Source organism: Diabrotica undecimpunctata, chromosome 4 (assembly GCF_040954645.1).
Source record: "Diabrotica undecimpunctata isolate CICGRU chromosome 4, icDiaUnde3, whole genome shotgun sequence".
NCBI classification, from domain to species: domain Eukaryota; kingdom Metazoa; phylum Arthropoda; class Insecta; order Coleoptera; family Chrysomelidae; genus Diabrotica; species Diabrotica undecimpunctata.
The window spans coordinates 130285151-130305899 of NC_092806.1; the positions used below are offsets into that span (position 1 = coordinate 130285151).

At 32.3% G+C, this 20749-nt stretch overlaps 1 protein-coding gene across 4 annotated transcripts in view; it reads right to left on the reverse strand.

Annotated features, from left to right (window-relative positions):
* The window catches only part of LOC140440010 (putative inorganic phosphate cotransporter), a 32886-nt gene extending 13391 nt beyond the window's left edge, over positions 1-19495 (reverse strand). The window contains exons 1-5 of one of the 4 annotated variants that reach the window (XM_072530239.1): positions 19384-19495; positions 6291-6475; positions 2767-3015; positions 2464-2563; positions 1-22 (exon numbers count right to left, since the gene is read on the reverse strand). The exon at positions 1-22 is cut by the window's left edge and continues 167 nt beyond it. In XM_072530239.1, the coding sequence (XP_072386340.1) occupies positions 1-22; positions 2464-2563; positions 2767-3015; positions 6291-6475; position 19384 (557 nt within the window). In that variant the 5' untranslated portion in view covers positions 19385-19495. Of the gene's footprint in view, positions 23-2463; positions 2564-2766; positions 3016-6290; positions 6476-6581; positions 7111-14639; positions 14756-15230; positions 15414-19383 lie in introns of those variants that run through there. The other 3 variants (XM_072530240.1, XM_072530242.1, XM_072530241.1) reach the window with 3 other exon arrangements.
* Between the last annotated feature and the right edge of the window lie 1254 nt (positions 19496-20749).

Sequence of the window (20749 nt, forward strand, 5' to 3'; positions counted from 1 at the left end):
ATAAGATTGCTTATGATTGTTCCTACAACAGAGTCATAAGTTATAGTTATTGGTTTCCTTTTTAATCTAACAAAAAATTATTACAATCAAACTATAATTTCCTTAATATATATATATATATATATATATATATATATATATATATATATAATAGAACACCACTCTACCCTAAAGTGTGAGGTAAATACAAATACAGGTTACAGATATACATTACATCTTAAATCCAATGAAAATACAGAATTTCTTTTTGTTCCATTCTGTGCACGAATTTTGTCCATTCTTTCTTGTTTTTTGCCTTATTTTGAGCTTCTGACCATTCCATTCCCCCCCTTTTCAAAATCTGCCCTACTTCGTCATCCCAGGTTTTCCGTGGTCTGCCTCTGATTTTAAACCTTTTCACTTTAGCCTTCCAGACCTGCTTTACGGGTCGGTTGTCGCTCATTCGGCACAGATGACCAAACCATTTTATTTGCTGTGTTTCAATAGCATGTAGTACAGATTCTGTGCCCAGTTCTTCTCTAACATCTTCATTTCTTATTTTGTCTCGTCGTGTTATTCCTTTGACTCGTCTTAGATATTTCATATCAATGGCTTGTATCTTGCTTTTTAATTGCTTTGTTAACACGCAGCTCTCGCTTCCATATATCAAGATTGGTCGGAATACTGTCTTATAAACTGTCATTTTGGTTCTTCTGCTGATTTCCGGATTACCTATGAATACTCTACTAGGATTATGGTACACTTTTGAAGCACTACTTATTCTTTCTGTTATTTTATTCTGCATGGTACCCTCTCTGTCTATTATAACCCCTAGGTATTTGAATGCATCTACTTGTTCTATGAGTTGTTGGTTAATTTCTATGTTAACATTTCGGTTAGTTTTCGCTATCAGCATCACCTTGGTTCTCTTAACATTAATCTTCATGTTTCTAATTGCCAGCTTATTATTCCAGCTATCTATATTTTTCTGGAGATCCCTTTCGTTAGAAGCACATAACATGAGATCATCTGCGAATGCACACTCAGCTATACCAACCGGTCGTATTTTACCATATCCGATATGTATGTACTTTGTGTATACTTGCTTTTGTTTCCTTAATTATGTCGTCAATAATCAATATGAACAGTGTGGGGCTCATAACACCTCCTTGTCTTAGACCCTCGTTTATTGCAAACATCTCTGATTCCAAGTTATCCTTACGTACATAACTCTTGTTATTTTGATACAGACTTTTGATAGCACCTGTTAGTTGATGGTCAATATTTCTATTTTGCAGACTTTTCCAAACTGCTTTAAGGGACACTCTGTCAAATGCTTTCTCAATATCTAGAAAAGCCATATATATATATATATATATATATATATATATATATATATATATTTGTGTTCTTTATTCTAGCTTTCTCAGTTATTTGTTTCAACGTAAATATATGTTCTTGCGTACTGTGTCCCTTCCTAAACCCACTTTGTACTTCATCCAGATGTGGTTCAACGATGTGTCTTAATTCTTTTTCTAGGATGCTTTCATATATTTTGGAGACGATACTGAGTAGATTAATTCCTCTATAATTTTCACATGAACTTGGGTCTCCTTTCTTAAAGATTGGTAGTATTATGCCAATTCTCTAATCTTCGGGGACTGTACATCGGTTCCAAGCCATGTTCATAATTTTGGTTAAAAATTCAACTTCTTTCGGTCCCATTGTCTTTAACATTTCAGCGGTGATTTTGTCATGACCAGCCGATTTACCTCTCTCTGTATTATTAATTGCTTCTTTAACTTCTTCTATTTGAATATCATTTTCTTGTCCAGTTCTCCTTTTACTTCTATCATTACAGTTTCCTCTTTCGGCTGTTTTGGTGTTAGGTGTTCGCTGAAGTATTGTCTCCATCTTTCCATAATCTCATTTGGTCTGATAATCAGTGTGCCGTCTTTACGTTTCACCTGTTTCATCGTTGTTTCTTTACCTTTTCTTAGCGTCTTTAGTGCCTTGTAAAACAATTTTTGGTTACCCCGGCTATCTGCCTCCATCTTAATATAACAAATTTTATTTTATCGATTATCATATATCCTAACGAAATCTTTTCATTTATAATAAAATCTAATAAAATGGAAAACCTACAATTTTAATTAAGAATGATATTATAATTATTGATACCCAATAAAATTTCTATTAAATAAAATATATAATATGAAAATTTCACACGAGAACAATTTCCGACAATAGTAATTATTAAGGTAAGCACTATAAAGGGCGACCAACATACATTTTCACGCACTATTTTATGTCCTTTGATTAATCCTTTTCAGGAAGAGATAGTTCTAGACAATGTTTTATAAACACAGGATACAATGTACCATTACAATTTACTCACCTCGAAAGTCCCTGATACTTTACGTTATCCTAAAAACTTAACAAAATAGTATACAGTATGGTTTTATTAGATAAAATTGTTCATACCAATTTGTCCTCCAGCATAAACCAAAGTACCAATTTTAGCTCGTTCTGACAGCGGAATCCATTTTGACAATAAATTGTTAAGGGCTGGATGCATTACACCCTAAAACATTTAAATTAAATGAGAGAGTTTTAGACATTAAGTAATGTAGGTGTACAAATAACAGTTATCTAAAATATAAGTCAATGAACTTGTATAACAAATTTAAAGGTCGGAATCTCCTCTTTTTTGTATATGTATTTATCATGAGTTGTGTGTATTGCAAATTATTCCGCTCACATTAACGGTATCTATATATCTATTACCTGTGCTAGTCCTATTATAATTCTCCAGACTACCAATATTATCCAGTTTCCATTGGTGGTTATAATAACCCATGGTGTCATCAATGTAAAAATAGACGAACAGAGTATACTTAGTCCGAGGGAATGTTTTCCTCCAAATTTGTGTGCCAACAAACCTCCTGGGATATGGGTAACTGCATATCCCCAAAAGAAAGAGCTAAGGATTAAACCTTTTGTCGTTTCATCCCAATGATATAAATTTTTTGTGACCTGCAAATTAGTCTCGTAACTTTAAGATATAATATAAAGTTTAAAAATGACTAAAACATGAATTGATGGAATAATGTATTATGAAGTTTTTATTACAAGAGCGGTAAAACATACAAATATTAATATAACCTAAAGTGGAAAATTATTTCCCAAAACGTCAATCAGTCCATTTTTAAATAACTGTTTGTTCAATGTCTTTTCGGTTGTCATGCTTTAATAATTTCTTCATTAAGTGTATTTTATCAGCTTTATTTACGCCATATCGCTGACTAGCTCATGGTTCTCCCGCTCCCTCGATCGAAAAAAATTCGTCAATGAAGTTTCTAAACTTTTTGACTTTCTTTAGATAGTTTAATGAATTTTTAGTCATTGTTCGGATTTTTTAAAACTTGTTTTTTGATTCCGAATTATCACACGTGAACTGACGTAAAAAAGAGGAAGTTTTGTGAGAATATAAAATACAAAATATACACACACCTATATATATATATATATATATATATATATATATATATATATATATATATATATATATATATATATATAAACTTCCATAATGTTTATTTTAGTAAGTTACAGGGGTGAAAAAGAAGAGAAACTTAAGTGTGATTTTTAATTTTAAATATCTTATTCAAAAGAAACTTTTTTATTCTAAGAGATTTTTGGCCCTCGGTAATAATGTAATCTTTTATTCTGCGTTTAAATTTTTCAAAAATATTTATTAGTTTTCTCACGATTCGAAAACATTAAATGCATTTTGCGCCTACACTCTTAAAGATTCAAGCGAATATTTAACTGCGACGAGACAGCCTTTTTCATGACTACACAGGACAAACAAGTCATAGTTAAATGAGGGTTGAATACTAGGATCTATTCAATTCAGGTGGGAGAGGAAGAGATCTAACAAGTCTTTAGCATGAGGCCAAATGACAAAAGTGTCATCAACATACCGTAACCAGCAGCTGGGTTTGATATTGGATGAGGAAAGGGCTGCTGTTTCGAAATGTTCCATGAAAATATCAGCTATTACGGGAGAGAGGGGAGATCCCATTGAGGCACCTTTGATTTGACGATAGAAATGATTTTGGAATGAAAAGTATGTACTAGACATGCAGTATTTTATAAGAGATAGTGTTTCTTCGGGGTTTTGATGTGAATGGAAGATGAGAAATAGCTTTTTTAGTTTGACAAATGATTTTCTCAGTTGGAATTGAAAGAGGTGTGACAGAAAAATTGAAGCCTTTTGATAGAGCTTTGGTAGCTGAATCGGATATGTGGATATCTTGCATACAACAGTATAAGGTTGTTGATTCGAAATGGGCTTTGGATTTTGTTGAGAGATAAGTTGGTCCAGTTTGCATTTCTGGGTTTGGGTTTTGTTGTCAGAGATGTGTTGGTCTTTTTGGTGAGAAAGACGATCGAAAGTATCCCATAATAAAGGATGGATATTAAAAGAGTGGATGTCATTGTAAATTTTAAGAAGTTGGGAATTTGTTGTATCTAAGTTGCATTGGGTGGAATGAATTGAATTTCGAAGAAGTGAAAAACCAGTTGTTCTAAGAATTTTGGAAATTAATGAAGATTTAGTATGATGTTTAACTTGAAGAGATTTTGCAATGACTTGATGGTCACGACACGATTTAAGAAAAGCAAAGTCACAGAGAAGACGGTATTTGCGTGTTAGAGATGAATTTTTCTATATATAGTATAGTATATATATATATATATATATATATATATATATATATATATATATATGTATATATATATATGTATATATATATATATATATATATATATATGTACATATGTATATATATATATATATATATATATATATATATATTTATATATATATATATAACTGTTTTGGATGGGTTGGAGTCAATAAAAGGGCTATTGGTTAACTATTTTTTTATTCTCGAGCTTTCAATTGTGTTTACAATTATTATCAAGAGCTAAAAAAGACAAAATACTTACAAGGTTGAACTAAAAAGAAAAAACAATTTTTGTTAACTTACCAAATAAAATTGTTTTATATATATATATATATATATATATATATATATATATATATATATTGATATAACATAGCTACAAATGAAAATAGAGATAAGGTAGGAAACCTTAAATATTTCTGACAATTTCGGTCGTCAACTCTTGGAATTCTATCTTTTTTTTCCAGTAGTTTTTTTCTAGCAATTAGTAAACATAAATTATGTATAGTAGACCTTCCTGTTTAAAATCCTGTTTTTTTCCTCCGGTTGTTTATTTATCGATATTTTATATTATTTATTTTCCTTCATAAATTTCTTCAAAATTCTAGAATAAATTCTTCCTACATGCCCTTGTCTTTACGTCTGTTTTTGTACTTGTTTATGGATAATCAAAATATAAGACTATTTTCATTCTTTTGGAACATGCTCTTCGTTTAGACAACATTTTAAAAGTTTTTGGAGCATTTCTAGTAATTTTACTGGGCCAAACCATATTAGTTCTGGATTTGTTTCCCTGAACTTACAGATTATATTAGTTTTGTTCCTTTTACAAATCTTTCTACATAGGTACTCCATTTATTAAATTCATCCATTAACCCATTAAGTGCAGCTACATGTAACTTCCATCAACTGTTTGTTAAATATTATTAGTAGCATGCTCTTATCATTCGTCTTTATCCTTTTTATGCTGTTAATTGAATGATAAAGTTATTATGAATCATATATTCCAGTTTTATATGTAAGGGAAAATTACTTTATATTATTGTTTTCTCTAATGATAAAATAAATATACCCTTTAAGTATATCTCCTATTTAATTCTGCAAAGCTTTTTGTTCTTTTTGACACAATTACACTTGTTATATACACGCTAAAGCATAGTTCAGCACTTTTCTATCAAATAAAAATTTCACTCACATTATTCTTTCATTTGTTTTTACAACTTTTGCCTGTTTCATTTGTCTATCTGCAATTATACAATATCCAGTTCTTATGTTAATTTTTCCTATCAATCACAATTTGTATCCTCTATACACTTTTTTTGCCTTTTGTCATTTCCACTTTGTCTCTTGAGTGTACGCAAGTTGTACTCTTCTTCTTTTAAACACAACCACCATATTATCAGCTGCTAGACGCAAGATTGTAGGACCCTACTCTAATTTTTTTATGTTATGTTTTATGTTATGACACCCCTGTCATGTTACTAGTAGGCACGTACCTTGAGATACATAACCTACACCTCTAGAAAATCAAAAAATTTTAACTAACATATGTCTTACTTCTTCAGTTAATATTTGATTATGAGAAGCTTCAGTCGGACAAGCATCTGGATCAAAATGTGCACTTTCTTTATGTACAACCATCTTTGTTATGGCAATGTTAAGGCACACTCTTAGTGTGTACGCTATTACAGATGCGAGAAATCCCATAAAACCCAAAACATATCGTTGTGGTATATATTTCACTAAAAATAAATATAAAATATTAAAATTAATTTGTGTCTGGTCTGGTCATTAAGGCTGTTTTAGCAGTTCAAGTACACTGCGATTTGAAATGGGCGTATCACTTACTTTTCTACACTGCTTACGCGAGACCATCTTTACTCAGTGCCGCCGGCCGACGGGTAGTTTAATGACAACAAATACATTATTCTCCATTCAAATTAGTTTTAACACGAAATAACTGACCGTACGTTCATGAGATTTGACGTCACGAAGGCGATAACGATGAAACTAAGCCTAATGATGAGTAACACGTTTCACTATTAGATTTCAGTATTTCTTAGCAATTTTCTTTAAAATTGGAACACGCTTTTCTCGACTATTACTGGACACAGAAAGGTGAAACAAAAATCAACGATTACAGAAAAAAAAACTCTTTCGAGTGATGGGCGTAAAAAGTTTGGTTATAATAGAACGTTAAACAGTATATTCCAATTTTTCAACAGAAGTTTCAAAAAAATAAAAAAAGTAAAACCATCAGTTTAAAGGCAACATAATTTCGAATAACGTGTCCAAATTTCGAGACATTTTGTCAGTAAATAACAGAGAAAACACTGTCCCTAGGTTTTGGTGCACCGATAAAACAGCCTTAAGTAAAATTATGAAGAAAATAAACGTGACTTTTGTAAGTAAAGTGAATTCATATAGTTTGCTGGAATAAATATTACTGCTCCTCTATTAATTTACTCAATTTAAGAAAGTAAACAAAACCCTTCGATTTCTTAAGAAAGTAAGAAGTTATTTTAACATTATTTATTAATTGCCAATATTGGCTTCGTTTGACAAATTTTACAGGTGACTTAGTTGGCCTCGATCTTATAGGCAAATATCCATGGTTTAAGGTGATATAAAACTGTATAAAATTCTGTTTTTTGTGTGTTTATGTGTTGTATTAATTGTCATATATATTACTTAATAAAGTAACTTGTTAATTCGATTAAGCAATTATACTCAACATAAAGTATTACAATTAACTTTATATGGTCGAATAAATCGTTCACTACTTCTTAGCTTACTCCAGCTATACCAGAAGCAAAATAGAACTTAAAAATGCGGATTGGAAGAAATTTCAAAACCATATTTAACACAACTTGCATGTCATAAATCAAAGAGTTATGTGAATGAAGAAGTAGATTTTTTTACAAAACTGATAATAGATTCAGCAGATAAAAATATTGGGAAAATTAACTTCACATATAGCCAGATTCACTATCAAAAAAGCAAAGCGCGAATCTTGGATAACATACGTTTCAACAATTAAGAGCTCTACTCTAATGACAACTGTATGGAAAAAAGTAAAAAGAATATCTGGTACAAAATCACTTAAGTCTATAAATTTGTTAAAGCAAAATTATATAATATATAAATTCCAAAGGGAAATATCAAATATAATTGCATTAGTTTATGAAAAAAACTGAAGCGACGCAAACTGTTCACGAAATTTCTTAAAGAACAAAAGAAATGAAGAAAAATATACCATAGATTATGAAGATCAAAACAACAGCGAAATAAACTTTCCAATATGGATGGATGAACTCTAAGCGGTAATTGTGGTAACCAACCCCAGTGGGAAGCAGAGTCAGGACAAACGAGAGCGGGAAAAATGGTCCTTCGAAGAAAAGCCGGACCACAATCTAATAATGATTTACGGATCTGCACATGAAACGTACAAATCGTTTATGCCCCTGGCGCTCTTAAATTGCTAACACAAGAACTGGATAAAATGAAAACCGATGTAACAGCGATTCAAGAGATATGATGGACTGGTTCAGGAATTATCGAGGGAAAATACTACAATATATACTATAGCGGACATTGCACCGGGCACGAATTCGGCAGTGGTTTTCTAGTCAGTAAAAAGGTAAAGCAATTGGTCCTTAACTTTAAACATAAACAACAGAATATGTTATCTATGTCTTAAAGGAAAATTATTTAACTATACCTTACTTAGTGTACACGTACCCAAGGAAGACAAGAAAGACAACGAAAATTGATATAGATGAATATCTACGACACCTTAGGCAAAGAATATGTTTGATTTCTACGTCATGACGTAAAAATAATTTCTGAGTCCCTTAATGCAAAAATTGACAAAGAGCAATTTTTCCAGACAAATATAAAATGTGCAATCTTACATGAAGAGTCAAATGATAACGTGTTGAGACTAATAAACTTTGCAAGCATCAAAAACATAATAGTAGGGGGAAGATTTCCCCATAAAATGATACACAAATTTATGTTATTTATATTATGATGCAAGGCATTATTCCAACCTCATGGATGTCAGAAACTACCGAGGTCCAAACAAAGATAGTGACCACTTTCTTGTAATGATAAAAATCAGAGAAAGAATATCAAATCTAAAGAAGGATTAACATATAAAACAAGACTAAATTAATGTTAATAATCTGCGCATTGAAACCGTTGCGAGAGAGTATAGGAGACAAATGGATAAGGAAATAGAGAGCCTGGAGGAAAGGAAAAAGGTGGAGGAATTGTGGATAAAATGTTAAAACATAATACAGAAGGCATCGGAAATATTGGGGAAAACCAAACTAGTTAAACAAAATGAATAGTTTGACGAGTAGTGCCAAAAAGCAACAGATAACAAAAATAGAGCATACCTAAAGACAAATCAAGCTAGATGTACAAGAAGAGCAGAGGAGGAATAGTGGACCCTAAGAAGGGAAGAAAAAAGATTATATAGAAGAAGCAAAAGAAAATTTAAAGAAATGAAGTTAGAAAACATAGAATGGCTAAGAAATAAAACAAAACTCGAAAGTTCAGCAGAAATGTAAACGAAATAAGTAAACAGTTTAATTATATCGAAGAAGCAGATAACACCGTAGCAGATCGAAATGATTAAAATCTATTCAACTTAAACGAAAGACTACCTACCACTGAAGAGGTAGCCCAAGCCATTAAAAAGCTTAACAATAATAAAGCACCAGGAACTGATCAAATTTATAGTGAGCTCTACAAAAATGGTGGCGCCGCCCTGCTACAAGCACTGCATAAACATTTACTTCTTGTCTGGTAAAATAAGATCATGCCTTGTGAATGGTCTCAAGCCGTGATATGCCCGTTACATAAAAAAGACGATCAGCTCCAGTGTGACAACTGGCCGGATTTCTGCAGAAAAATCAACAATTGACCAAATTCATTCAATAGGACGGATCCTCGAGAAAACATTAGAATTTAACATTGAAACCCGTCACCTATTCGTTGACTACAAGGCCGCATACGAGAGTGTCAAAAGAACAGTATTATACCAATCAATGCATGAGTTTGGTATATCAGAAAAACTTATCCGATTAACGAAAACGACAATGTCTAACTTAAAGCCAGTGTTAGGATACAGGGAGAACATTATCGATCCTGTTTAGATAAAGGATGGGCTCAGAAAAGAGGATGCTCTGGCTTGCCTCCTATTTAACATTGCCTTGGAAAAAGGAGTCCGAGATACACGAGTTAAAGACGGCGGTACTATTTACAATAGATCGATACAAATCTTAGTATACCCTGATGATACTGCCATAATAGGAAGTAGCAAGCGAGATGTTGAGCAATATTTCCTATAATTGAAAACGGCTACGAAACGGGTCCGTCTAGTCATCAACGAAGACAAAACCAAGTACATGTTAGTTACTAAGGATCCTATATCAAATAAGGAACGATAAACAGCCTTTGGAAGTCATATCTTTGAACGTGTTGACAGTTTTACATATCTTGGCTCGCTATTACTAACAAAACAAGCGAAGAAATTAAAAGCGAATAAACCTTACAAATAAAGCACATAAACAAAACCAATTCCACTCCAGAAATATCCAAAGAAAAACTAAAATTATTATATACAAAACACTACTGAGGAGGCTGGTCCTCACAGGTCCTCACATACGGAGCGTAAACATGTACTCTAATGCAAAAGGATGAATGACTTTTGAGATATTCGAGCGTAAGATGCCTCGCAAAATGTTTGGAGCTATAAATGATCAAGGGCATTGGAGCAGAAGATAAAATTTCTAATTAAACCAACTTTTTAATGAACCAGATATCCAAAGGTTCATTCAAACACAGCGACTTAGACACATAATACGAATGTCTGACAATATAATTGAAGCAGAGCAAAAAGAAGCAGATTCCAACCGCTAATTAGTTGCTTAGATGGAGTTGAGACCGACTTAGGGATACTATGTAGCATTTTCGTTTAACCCCGTATTTCAAAAAACACCGAAAAAGATTATTAATCTTTTTACGTCTCTGAGATTGGTAATGTAAGTATTTTCGAGTGTGTTTATAATAATTATAATTGCTCTTTGGATTGATCTTTGTTCCGCCTAGATATTTACGCTGGAAATAAATAACAATTTTTCCGCTGATGCCGGGAAGAGAACGATTCTTAAGGATGATGTAACGTTCGTCAATTTCTAATTATAATTTTTACATTAATAGTCATTTATAATCCCTATTAGTTGGGCAAACCATATTACCATAGAAATTTTAAGTTGAAAATTATCATAGAATTTGGCATGCGCAACTGGACTTGAGCTCTGACAGGTTCTTCAACAATATAGGCACCTCCGATCAAGACTTGAAATGAGCAACACCCTGTAGCATAGTGAGGGTGTCCAACTTACTGGACAAAAAAAGTTTTAAGAATGCGTTTTGTGTTTTTTGAAGAGGAATGGTTTTAGTTGCAGAGCAAAGTTTTATTTAGTTATTTAGATGAGAAAGGAGTATAATTTTTTTGGTTTTACTAGTTTCTTCAATAATTGGTATCCGGTGAGTATCCAGTTTGTAATTTTCTTGTAGGACCTTCTTGTACACCTACACGATTTCAATCATGTCATAATCTCTCCCGTTTCATCGCTAATTTATTTTATATCTTTTAAATATATTGAGAATATAATTTTCTCCATACAATTTTATTCAGATAATTAATTCCGAAAGCCATAAAGTATGTATATTCTGAGAACTGAGTGATCCTAGAATATCCTGAGGCCCAGTTTTGGTGTTTGTTAGCCTCGCTGTTGTGTCTCCCATGGGTCAAATCCAGATCGTAAGGTGATTTGAGCTCGAAATGCTATTTGGCAGTCTTTGTAAAGTGAGATAATTACCAGTTTGTTGCTGTATTTAGTGTCAGTGGTCTGATAACAGCGTTTTAGAGGGCTGAGTGAGCTTACATGGCTTTGAGTGAAAAATAAGCAGCCGAGTATTGAAAAATCATATAGTTATCCAGAAAAACCTGAAGCCCAGTTTTGGTGTGTATTAGCCTCCATTTTGTGTCTTCTATAGGTCAAATACAGATCGTTTGAAGTTTGTGTAAGACAGTGCTTGTATCCATTCCCAAAGTAACAAACTTCTTTTATAACTTAAAAATAAATTATCAGCCAGTGAGGCGGTTGGTTTTGTTAAATATTACTAAATGAACATTTATTAATCTTTAATATAATAAAATTTACTCTCATATCAATTTAAAGGTTTATATGTAAAATATGAGTTTTATAGTTTTTTAATATTCAGGAATCTTATTGTGTAGTGTTGCCGAGGACATCTCTGTAAGTATTTTTTTTTATTTCTTTTTTGTAGTTAGTCCTCCCCAAATAAAGGAATCCTTATCCACGACTCAGCTCTCCAACCAAAACACGAGTAGCTGTTCGCAAACGTTTAAATTTATCTGCTTACCCTATCTCCAAGCCCAGTGATTATTCAGTACTCCCTTTTATCCCCCTTCTTCTTCTTCTTCTAATGGCGCTACAACCTTTTGTGAGTCTTGGCCTGCTTAACAATGTTCTTCCATTCTGCCCTGTCGGATACTTTCCTTCGCCACTGCCTGATGTTCATGGTTTTAAGATCCCTCTCTACGTCGTCTATCCATTTTTTACGGGGCATTCCTCTTGTTCTGTTTCCTTGGGGCTTCCATCTCTGGACTACTTTTACAGCTCAATTATCTGGCATTCTTTCTAGGTGACCAAGCCAGTTTAGTCTTTGTGATTTTACAAATCTGACAATATCTGCGCTCTGCATTAGTTCATCCAGCTCGTGGTTCATTTTAATTCTCCACGAACTATCGCTGCATTGGGTTGGTCCAAATATCTTCCTTAGTATTTTGCGCTCAAATATTCTCAGTTGATTTTCATCAGTGGTTGAGAGGGTCCACGTTTCACATCCATATGTGACCACTGGTCTAATTACTGTTTTGTAGATTCTCAGCTTAGACTCACGATTCAGTAACTTACTATTCATTAAGTCTTTGTATGCATAAAAGCACTTATTACCGCTAAGAATCCGTGCTTGTATTTCTTGACTGATGTTGTTGTCATTTATTATTGAGCCTAGGTAGGGAAAAGTGGAGGCATATTTGTAGGTATGGTTGTCTACCTTCAGATTCTCACGTTCATTCGATTTTGTGCACTCCATATATTTTGTTTTGCTTTCATTTATATATAGACCAAACTTAGCAGCTTCTCGTTTCAGTTCTATGACTTTTTCGCTCAATACCCTTTTGTTGCGGCTTATTATGGCAACATCATCCGCATATGCGCATATTTGCATAGATCTTGTATTAATACAGCCGTTTACATCCAGTTTTCTAACAACAGCTTCTAAAGTTAGATTAAAAAGTGTTGTTGATAAGGCATCACCTTGTCTAACTCCATTTTCAATATCAAAGGCCTGCGTCATACCTCCATCTATTCTCACCATAGCTTTGGAACCCTCCAGAGTCATTCGTATAAGTTTAACCAACTTATTGGGTATCCCTAACATAGATAGTTGCTTTAACATCTTTTGTCGATCTACTCCATCAAACGCCTGTTTGAAATCGATATACAAGTTGTAAATAGGTATGTTATATTCAACACATTTTTCATGTATACCTCTTAACATATGTATTTGTTCTATAGTTGACCTCTTTGGTCTGAAGCCACATTGGTATTCACCAATAATCTCCTCCGAAAACGATTCCAGGCGGCTATATATAATTCCTGATAATATCTTGTAGATGACATTTAAAACTGTTATGCCCCTATAATTTTTGCAGAGTCGTTTGTCTCCTCCTTTGTACATAGGAAGTAGCAATTATTTATTTGCTTATAGGGGGTTGAAAGGGGTACTGAGCAATTACTGGGCTTGGAGATAGGGTAAGCAAATAAATTGAAACGTTTCCGAACGGCTACTCGTGTTTTGGTCGAAGAGCTGAGTCGTGGATAAGGATTTCTTTATTGTGAGAGGAATGGGAGGACTAACTACAAAAAAAAATTAAAAAAATACTTACAGAGATGTTCTGGGCAACGCTACACAAGAAGATTCCTAAACTATTTAAAATAGGACGCCGTTTAAAAGAATCCTCTTGTTGGCGAGAAAAAAAGGTTTTTCTGTTCTAAAAAAATTCAAGGGTGAATATCTTTTTAAAAGAAATTTTAAACTTCTGGTTCAAATAGATCTAGCAAATAAAAATATCTAAATTTATCAACAAATCTTACATTTAATCTTCTAACAAAACAGACTTTAAAAATATGGTTATGTACCAAATAGCAGAAAATATGTAATAACTGCCGTATGTCGATATGAAATACCAAGCTTTTCTGAATTATTAATTAATTATCAAAAGTTAATTTTATTTAAATAAAAACTAAAATATGACAATCAGCTGATCCATTAAACTTATATTTATTTTTAGTATATTAAAGATAAATGTTTATTTAGAAATATTTAACAAAACCAATCGTTTCACTGGCTGATTATTTCTTTTTAAGTTATAAAAAAGTTTGTTACCTTGGAATTGGATACAAAAAACACTGTCTTACACAAACTTTAAACAATCTGTATTCGACCTATAGAAGACAGAAAATGGAGGCTAACAAACACCAAAACTGGGCCTCAGTTATCGTGGATCATAACTATATGATTTTTCAACACTCGGCTGATTGTTTTTCTCTCAAAACCATGTAGGCTCACTCAGCCCTCAGATACGCTGTTATCAGATCCCTTGACACTAAATACAGCAACAAACTGGTAATTATCTCACTTTACAAAGACCGCCAAAAAATATTTCGAGCTCAAATCACTTTTTTCTTATCAAAACTCATGAAATTAAATGAAAATTTGCCGGTTTTTAAAACTCACAGAGAACGATGTTTCCTCGTTTAAACCCTAAGCTATTCTTTTTGACTACCACACTAACGAATTTCCGACGACAAAATTCTTCATGACTTTAACAATGAAATCGTCTGCTTTCGCAGCCCGTTCATCGAGTAGTGACATCATCCTCAAAAATCGTTATCTTTCTTGCATCAGCGGAAAAATTTTTGTTTATTTCCAGCGTAAATATCTAGGCAAAACAAAGATCAATCGAGAGAGTAATAATTATAATCATTATAAACACACTCGAAAATGATTACATTACCTATCTCAGAGATGCAAAAAGATTAATAATCTCTTGCAGTGTCTTATGATATACAGGGTAAAACAAAACGCCACAACTAGAGATCAGAAGATAGTAACACGATGCCAGAAATAGAATGGCGACAAATCTTAGAATTATCTATTGCTATAATTAATATTCTATTGTTAATTTCCAATTCTATATCACGCTAATAACACTGCGTGGTTGATGTGTCATGTAAGGAAAAAAGTCAAAAACAATATTTGTTTTAATGAAAATGAAGTTTATATATTACTTTACTTTTATTAAAATACTTTAAACTTGAGACTTACTCTTGTAGTATTTCCGTAATTTTTTTGTATAGCTTTCCTTTATAATCCTAACGCACTTTAATTATTGTAACTAATATTAGCAAATGTTCACATTTTGCCACATTTAAAGAGATAATTGTAAAACAGACATGAGATTCTCTATTATTTTTAATGTATAAATATGCACTGTCACCCTCATTCATCCTTATTTTTCCACTTAAAAAACCGTCTTAAATTTAATCATTGTAAAAGTGTTTCTTTTATTTATTCAGCAATTGAAAAATTACTGTGTCATTGTTGATATAATACGATATCTACAGTGAGCCTATAAAAGTTTAAAAATTTAATTTAATATTTTTTAAAACTAAAGTGAGCAACTTCAAAAAAACTGAGCTTTTAACAATATTAATAAATCATGTTATTTATAATTCGCAGGAAATACCACCTTTTCTTACTCAGGGAACCATTTATCTAATACCGAATCAAAATGATACCCAAGATCCAGTCAAGTACCTCCCAAATATTGTCTTCTATCTCTGTCTCTGTCTGTAACTTTGTACAAATTGGTCACATCCTGTGTAGCCCAACACTGTTCTTTAAACAATATCATACAGCCTCAATAGAAAGGATGCGCTAAGGGTTTTATGGGCTTCAAAAAACAGCTTATAATTGAATCAGCCATTTCTAATCAGGCGTACACCAAAAAAATGAACCTTTTTACTGTATTCATTGACTACAAGAAGACCTTTGATTCAGTACCGCATGAATGGCTTATATTGAAAATATATAAAGTCGATGATAGCACAGTCACCTTCTTAAAACATATAAGCATATAACCTTCAAATACCCGGTGAAAACAACATCGAAACTGAAAATATTCTAATTAACCGATCCATTTTCCAGGAGAACTCGTTAAGTCCACTTTTTTTTGTATAACGATGAACCCACTATCTCAGTTACTGAACTCTACTGACTCAGGTTTTTTTTTTTATTTATTTATTTACGCTGCAACCACAAGGGTTATTAGCGACCTAAAAAATATAATACAGGTAAAGGTAGAAAAAATTACAATAATTGATACAGTTCTGAGTCTTTAAGATAACTTATTGTGTTTTTTAATATCCATGTTTTTTCCTAAGACTTGTGATGGAACAGACATGAAGTCAACAGTGATATTATTATTCTTTAGAGGAATTATTTACCGATGAGTCGGAATCTTCTTCCGATAATGAAGTTTTCACTGTAGAGAGTAAACCTATGTGTTTGCCAAGTTTTCGTATTAATTTGGTGCTTATGGTTTTCATTCTTTTGTCGATGTAGTATGAATGTAATTCCGTTAGAAACTTTATAAGTACATACGAGTCTTCTGAGTACAATTTTGTTACGCTGATTATGTCTTTTGATCCTTGTATATTTTCGAATAGATCCACTACTTGATCGAAGCTTAACAATTGCTTTTCCCTTTCTACATATTCTCTAACTGGTTCCAATAATGTTTGGAGATTTGGTATATCATTTCTTAAGTTTTTGTCATCAGTTTTGGTTTTTTTCTTTAATTGAAGCTTAGGTTTTTTAAAGTTTTCTTCGGAGGGTGGCGTGATTGCATCTTCTAGGGTTCTTTTTCCGGTTGCTTTGTTCGAAGTTACTTGGGGTTCGTAAGAATTCAAATGTGTATTTTTATTTGGAGGTAAGTGTTGACTTGTTTCGGGTAAGGTTGATTTATGTTTTTGGGTATTAGAGGATGACTCAGACGATGTAGGTGTTGCGATTGTAGTGTTAACTGAAGAAGTGGTAAAATGTATGAATGTATTTTGTAGTGAGCACTGTTGGGTTTGGTTTATTGATAAATTTGGGATTGCTACTCTTTGTAATGTGGTTTGAGAAGACGTAGTAAGTGTGGAGGGAGTGGTATTTGAGATTGCGGAAGTATTTTGTAGATTATCTTGTTGAGTACGATTTATTGATGAATTTTGTCTTATTTCTGTTTGCATTGCACTATCATTGTGAGGATGGTTAGAAGGTGAAATATTTGGACAATTAGCTGCCTGGTGTCCAGTTAATTTGCATTTGAAACAATTTTCGTTTTGGGCTATAAATATGCGGTATGATGTTTGTTCCAACTCGATAATAAAAGATTCAGGTAGTACAAAGTTGTCTGGAAAAGGTGAAACGAAAATTTGTCTTCGGAAGCTTAGAATATGACTAAAGGCAGGATTGGTTGCTCCTATCCGTAGATATGATATGTCTGAGAGAGGATTTAAACCTAGTTTTATTAATTCGTCCATTATTATGTTAGAAGGTATGCTTGGACATACATTGGACATAATTAAGCGGACTGATGGAGTTATTAATCTTCTCGCTTCTAGTATATTTCCATTTACTATTATTTTCTTTGTTTCTGCTATGAATTTATCTACTAGGTTTTTGGATGATAGATATATGCATATTCTACCGTTTGATATACGGGATGCGAAAATTATATTTTTCGGTTCTATATGCTGACTCAATCCTTCAAGATAGTCATTAATTGTACAATTCTCTAGAGTGTTAAACAAAATAGCTTGATCTCTGCTTGAGATTAATATACTACGTGGTTGACTAACTGCTTTTGAGTATGATGCATTTTGTGGTAGCTGATTGGAAGATGACATCTTTTAAATGGATTTTAAAATCCGACTAAAACCGGTGCTGTTTTACAGCTTTCGTTGTGATACCACTTCATGTAAATTGGATAATACTTATAACTGATTGCAGTTGTTTACTTAAATATATATAAATCCAAATAGATGAAAAAACTATATTTTATCTACTCACGATTCCAATATTCAGTATACAAATCACTTTCACTTTTATACTTAATTACTTTTCTTAAGTTATTAAACCACTATAAAATTAACTTCTTTGCGAGCTATTTTAGATTAGACTCGAACATGATTTTGATTTTAATATAATTCACTATTTACATGTTCAGAACTGAAGAAATAATCGTTTAAATATTTAAATTTTTAAGAGAAACTTTGAAATGCGTCTAAACACTTTGACAGTTTTTTGACGTTCCTCTGACTTAGGTTTTAGCATCAAAAATAACAATACTATTGTAGCGAAGCTTAATTATCTGCTGTATATAGATGATTTGAAATTAATGGCTTCCAGTCGAAACCATCTGTATCAAGTGCTGAAAACTGTGGAAACATTCTCAAATGATATCAGTATGCATTTTGGACTGGACAAGTGCCGTATACTAAATATAGTTAGAGGAACGGTTCAGCCCAGGGGTTTCGATATACAAGATGGCCAGAACATGGACGCAATGGGTGAAAATGACGTGTACAAATATCTCGGAGTAAAGCAAGCAGAAAAATTGACAATAAACAAATAAAAACCGACTTCCCGAGACAGAGGGTTTCTTACTTGCCATTTAAGATCAGGTTATTTCAACTAAAAATTACCTGAAATATATTGTCAAAGACCCACAAGTTCAAAACGATAAATGCCGATATGGATGTCAAGCCCAAGAAACCATCCAACATCTTATGGAGAGCTGCAAGGCGTTTGATCTCATACTAGTTAATAAACTTACTAGACAGACAACACTAATAGATGTGACGATACCTTACAATAACGACCTGAAAAAAGTCGTACAGAGATCTGGAAATACAAATAAGAAGACAATGGAGAATAGAAAGTACTCAGACGATACCTATTATTCTCTCTACTACTGGAGTTATTCCGAAGAGCCTCTTAGAGAAAATAAAGCAGCTGGGTCTTAATGAACATCTCTATAAGACCATATATAAAGCAGTACTACTCTTAACATCTAGATGAGTAAGAAAATTTTTGGGAGATACTCCGACGTGCCAAGTCACCTAGGGCTCGATAACATGGAAAGAGTCTCACCAGAGCTAAATCCTTTTGATATCGTAGGTATCTGGGATAAGTGAATTTTCCCTTAGTAAAGGGAGTGTAAATCTGGGGATAAATATATTATCTAATGTTCAGAAAAATGATATTTTTCGTTGAGTATCTAAAACGTCTAAAACTTTTGAAAACATCGACCGAAGGGGCATAACTATTTTAGAATATATTATTAATTTGCTAGATGAAAAGCAATATCTAGTTGAAGAATTAAAACTGATTTAAATTTTCTTGATAAAAATTCTTACTAAGTACTTACTATTTGCAGTATAATATAAAATTATTAGATCTTCTATATTATTTTATATTGCACTGTGATTGTACTACTAAATATCGTTAAAATTTAATAATTTAAATAGATTTACCAAAACACCATTTATCACAGCGAATCAAGAAAAATAGCAAAATCAGTAGATAATAATCTTAACTATAGATTAATGAGAATTATTAATAAGATGATGCAAATACTACTTGGAAGTTCTCATAAAAAAATTGATAAAGAAAAAACATGTTTTGCATATCCTTTTAATATGTTGGGAATTAGATCAGATTTCTATAAATCGAAAATACAAGTAGACTATCCATTCTTCTTTATCGTGCCATTTTTAGAAACTTTAACAATAGTTGAGAGATGTTCAATTTATAAACGCCAAACAAGTGATACTGTTTTACAGCTACAGCATGCCGGTAAGTTTATTACCTTGTTAAATTGTATCCGCGCATTAATCTGAATTATTTGTTATTATTACCGACCCAGTGGTCACTTATATTTGCCTTCGCTGTACAGTACTGAACTTTTCCGTTCATCTCAATTACATTCTATTCAGCTTCAATTATTTCCGTCGTGTTTTATGTAAGACACCATTTTTTGCTGTTTGAGTAATGTCACTCAAAGTACTTCGTTCAGTCCATCATTCAGAATATATTCCAGTCAAGAAAGAAAATAAGCTGAAATTTTTTTATACAGATATTTGAAATAATAAATGGTATATGAAGGGTAGTTGATGAATAGTCCGTGAAGAGCTTTGATTTTGCTTTGTTTTTCTTTAAACACTCTTAAAAAGTGAAAAACAATATTTTTTGCCTATAAAACGTTTCTTATACATTCTAATTGTTCAAATAAAGGTTGTAGATCATAAAAAGTTCTTTATTTAAAGTGTTTTTAAATTAAAATACATAGATAAGTGACCGAAATTATAGCAAGAAGCCCTTTTTTGTAGTTAAATGTTAATATCTAGGTTTTTGCATAAAGCTATGTAATATATCTACTCAAAATTGTGGCAGTAAATGAGTTATTAAAGTGTGTGAAATTTCAAATAGATCGACCAACTAGTTTATTCAATTTGTTTATCCCGGAGAGCGATTATTTAAATAACTGTACTTGCCCAAACAGAGGTCTCAATCTAGAGGTATTTTGTAAATCGCAATTGATTCTTTAAGACTTTATTTTTAGGGTGTATTAAAAAAACTGCAACATTTTATTAAATTTATTATTAAAAAATGGTTTGAAAAAGCTTTTTAGACTTTTTAGCTTTTAAACATTTATAATAACTTTGGTATTTTTTATGTCATATGGTTGTATGTAGGCTTAAGTGTGGGCCACTGTGGGACACAGTGAGACACTT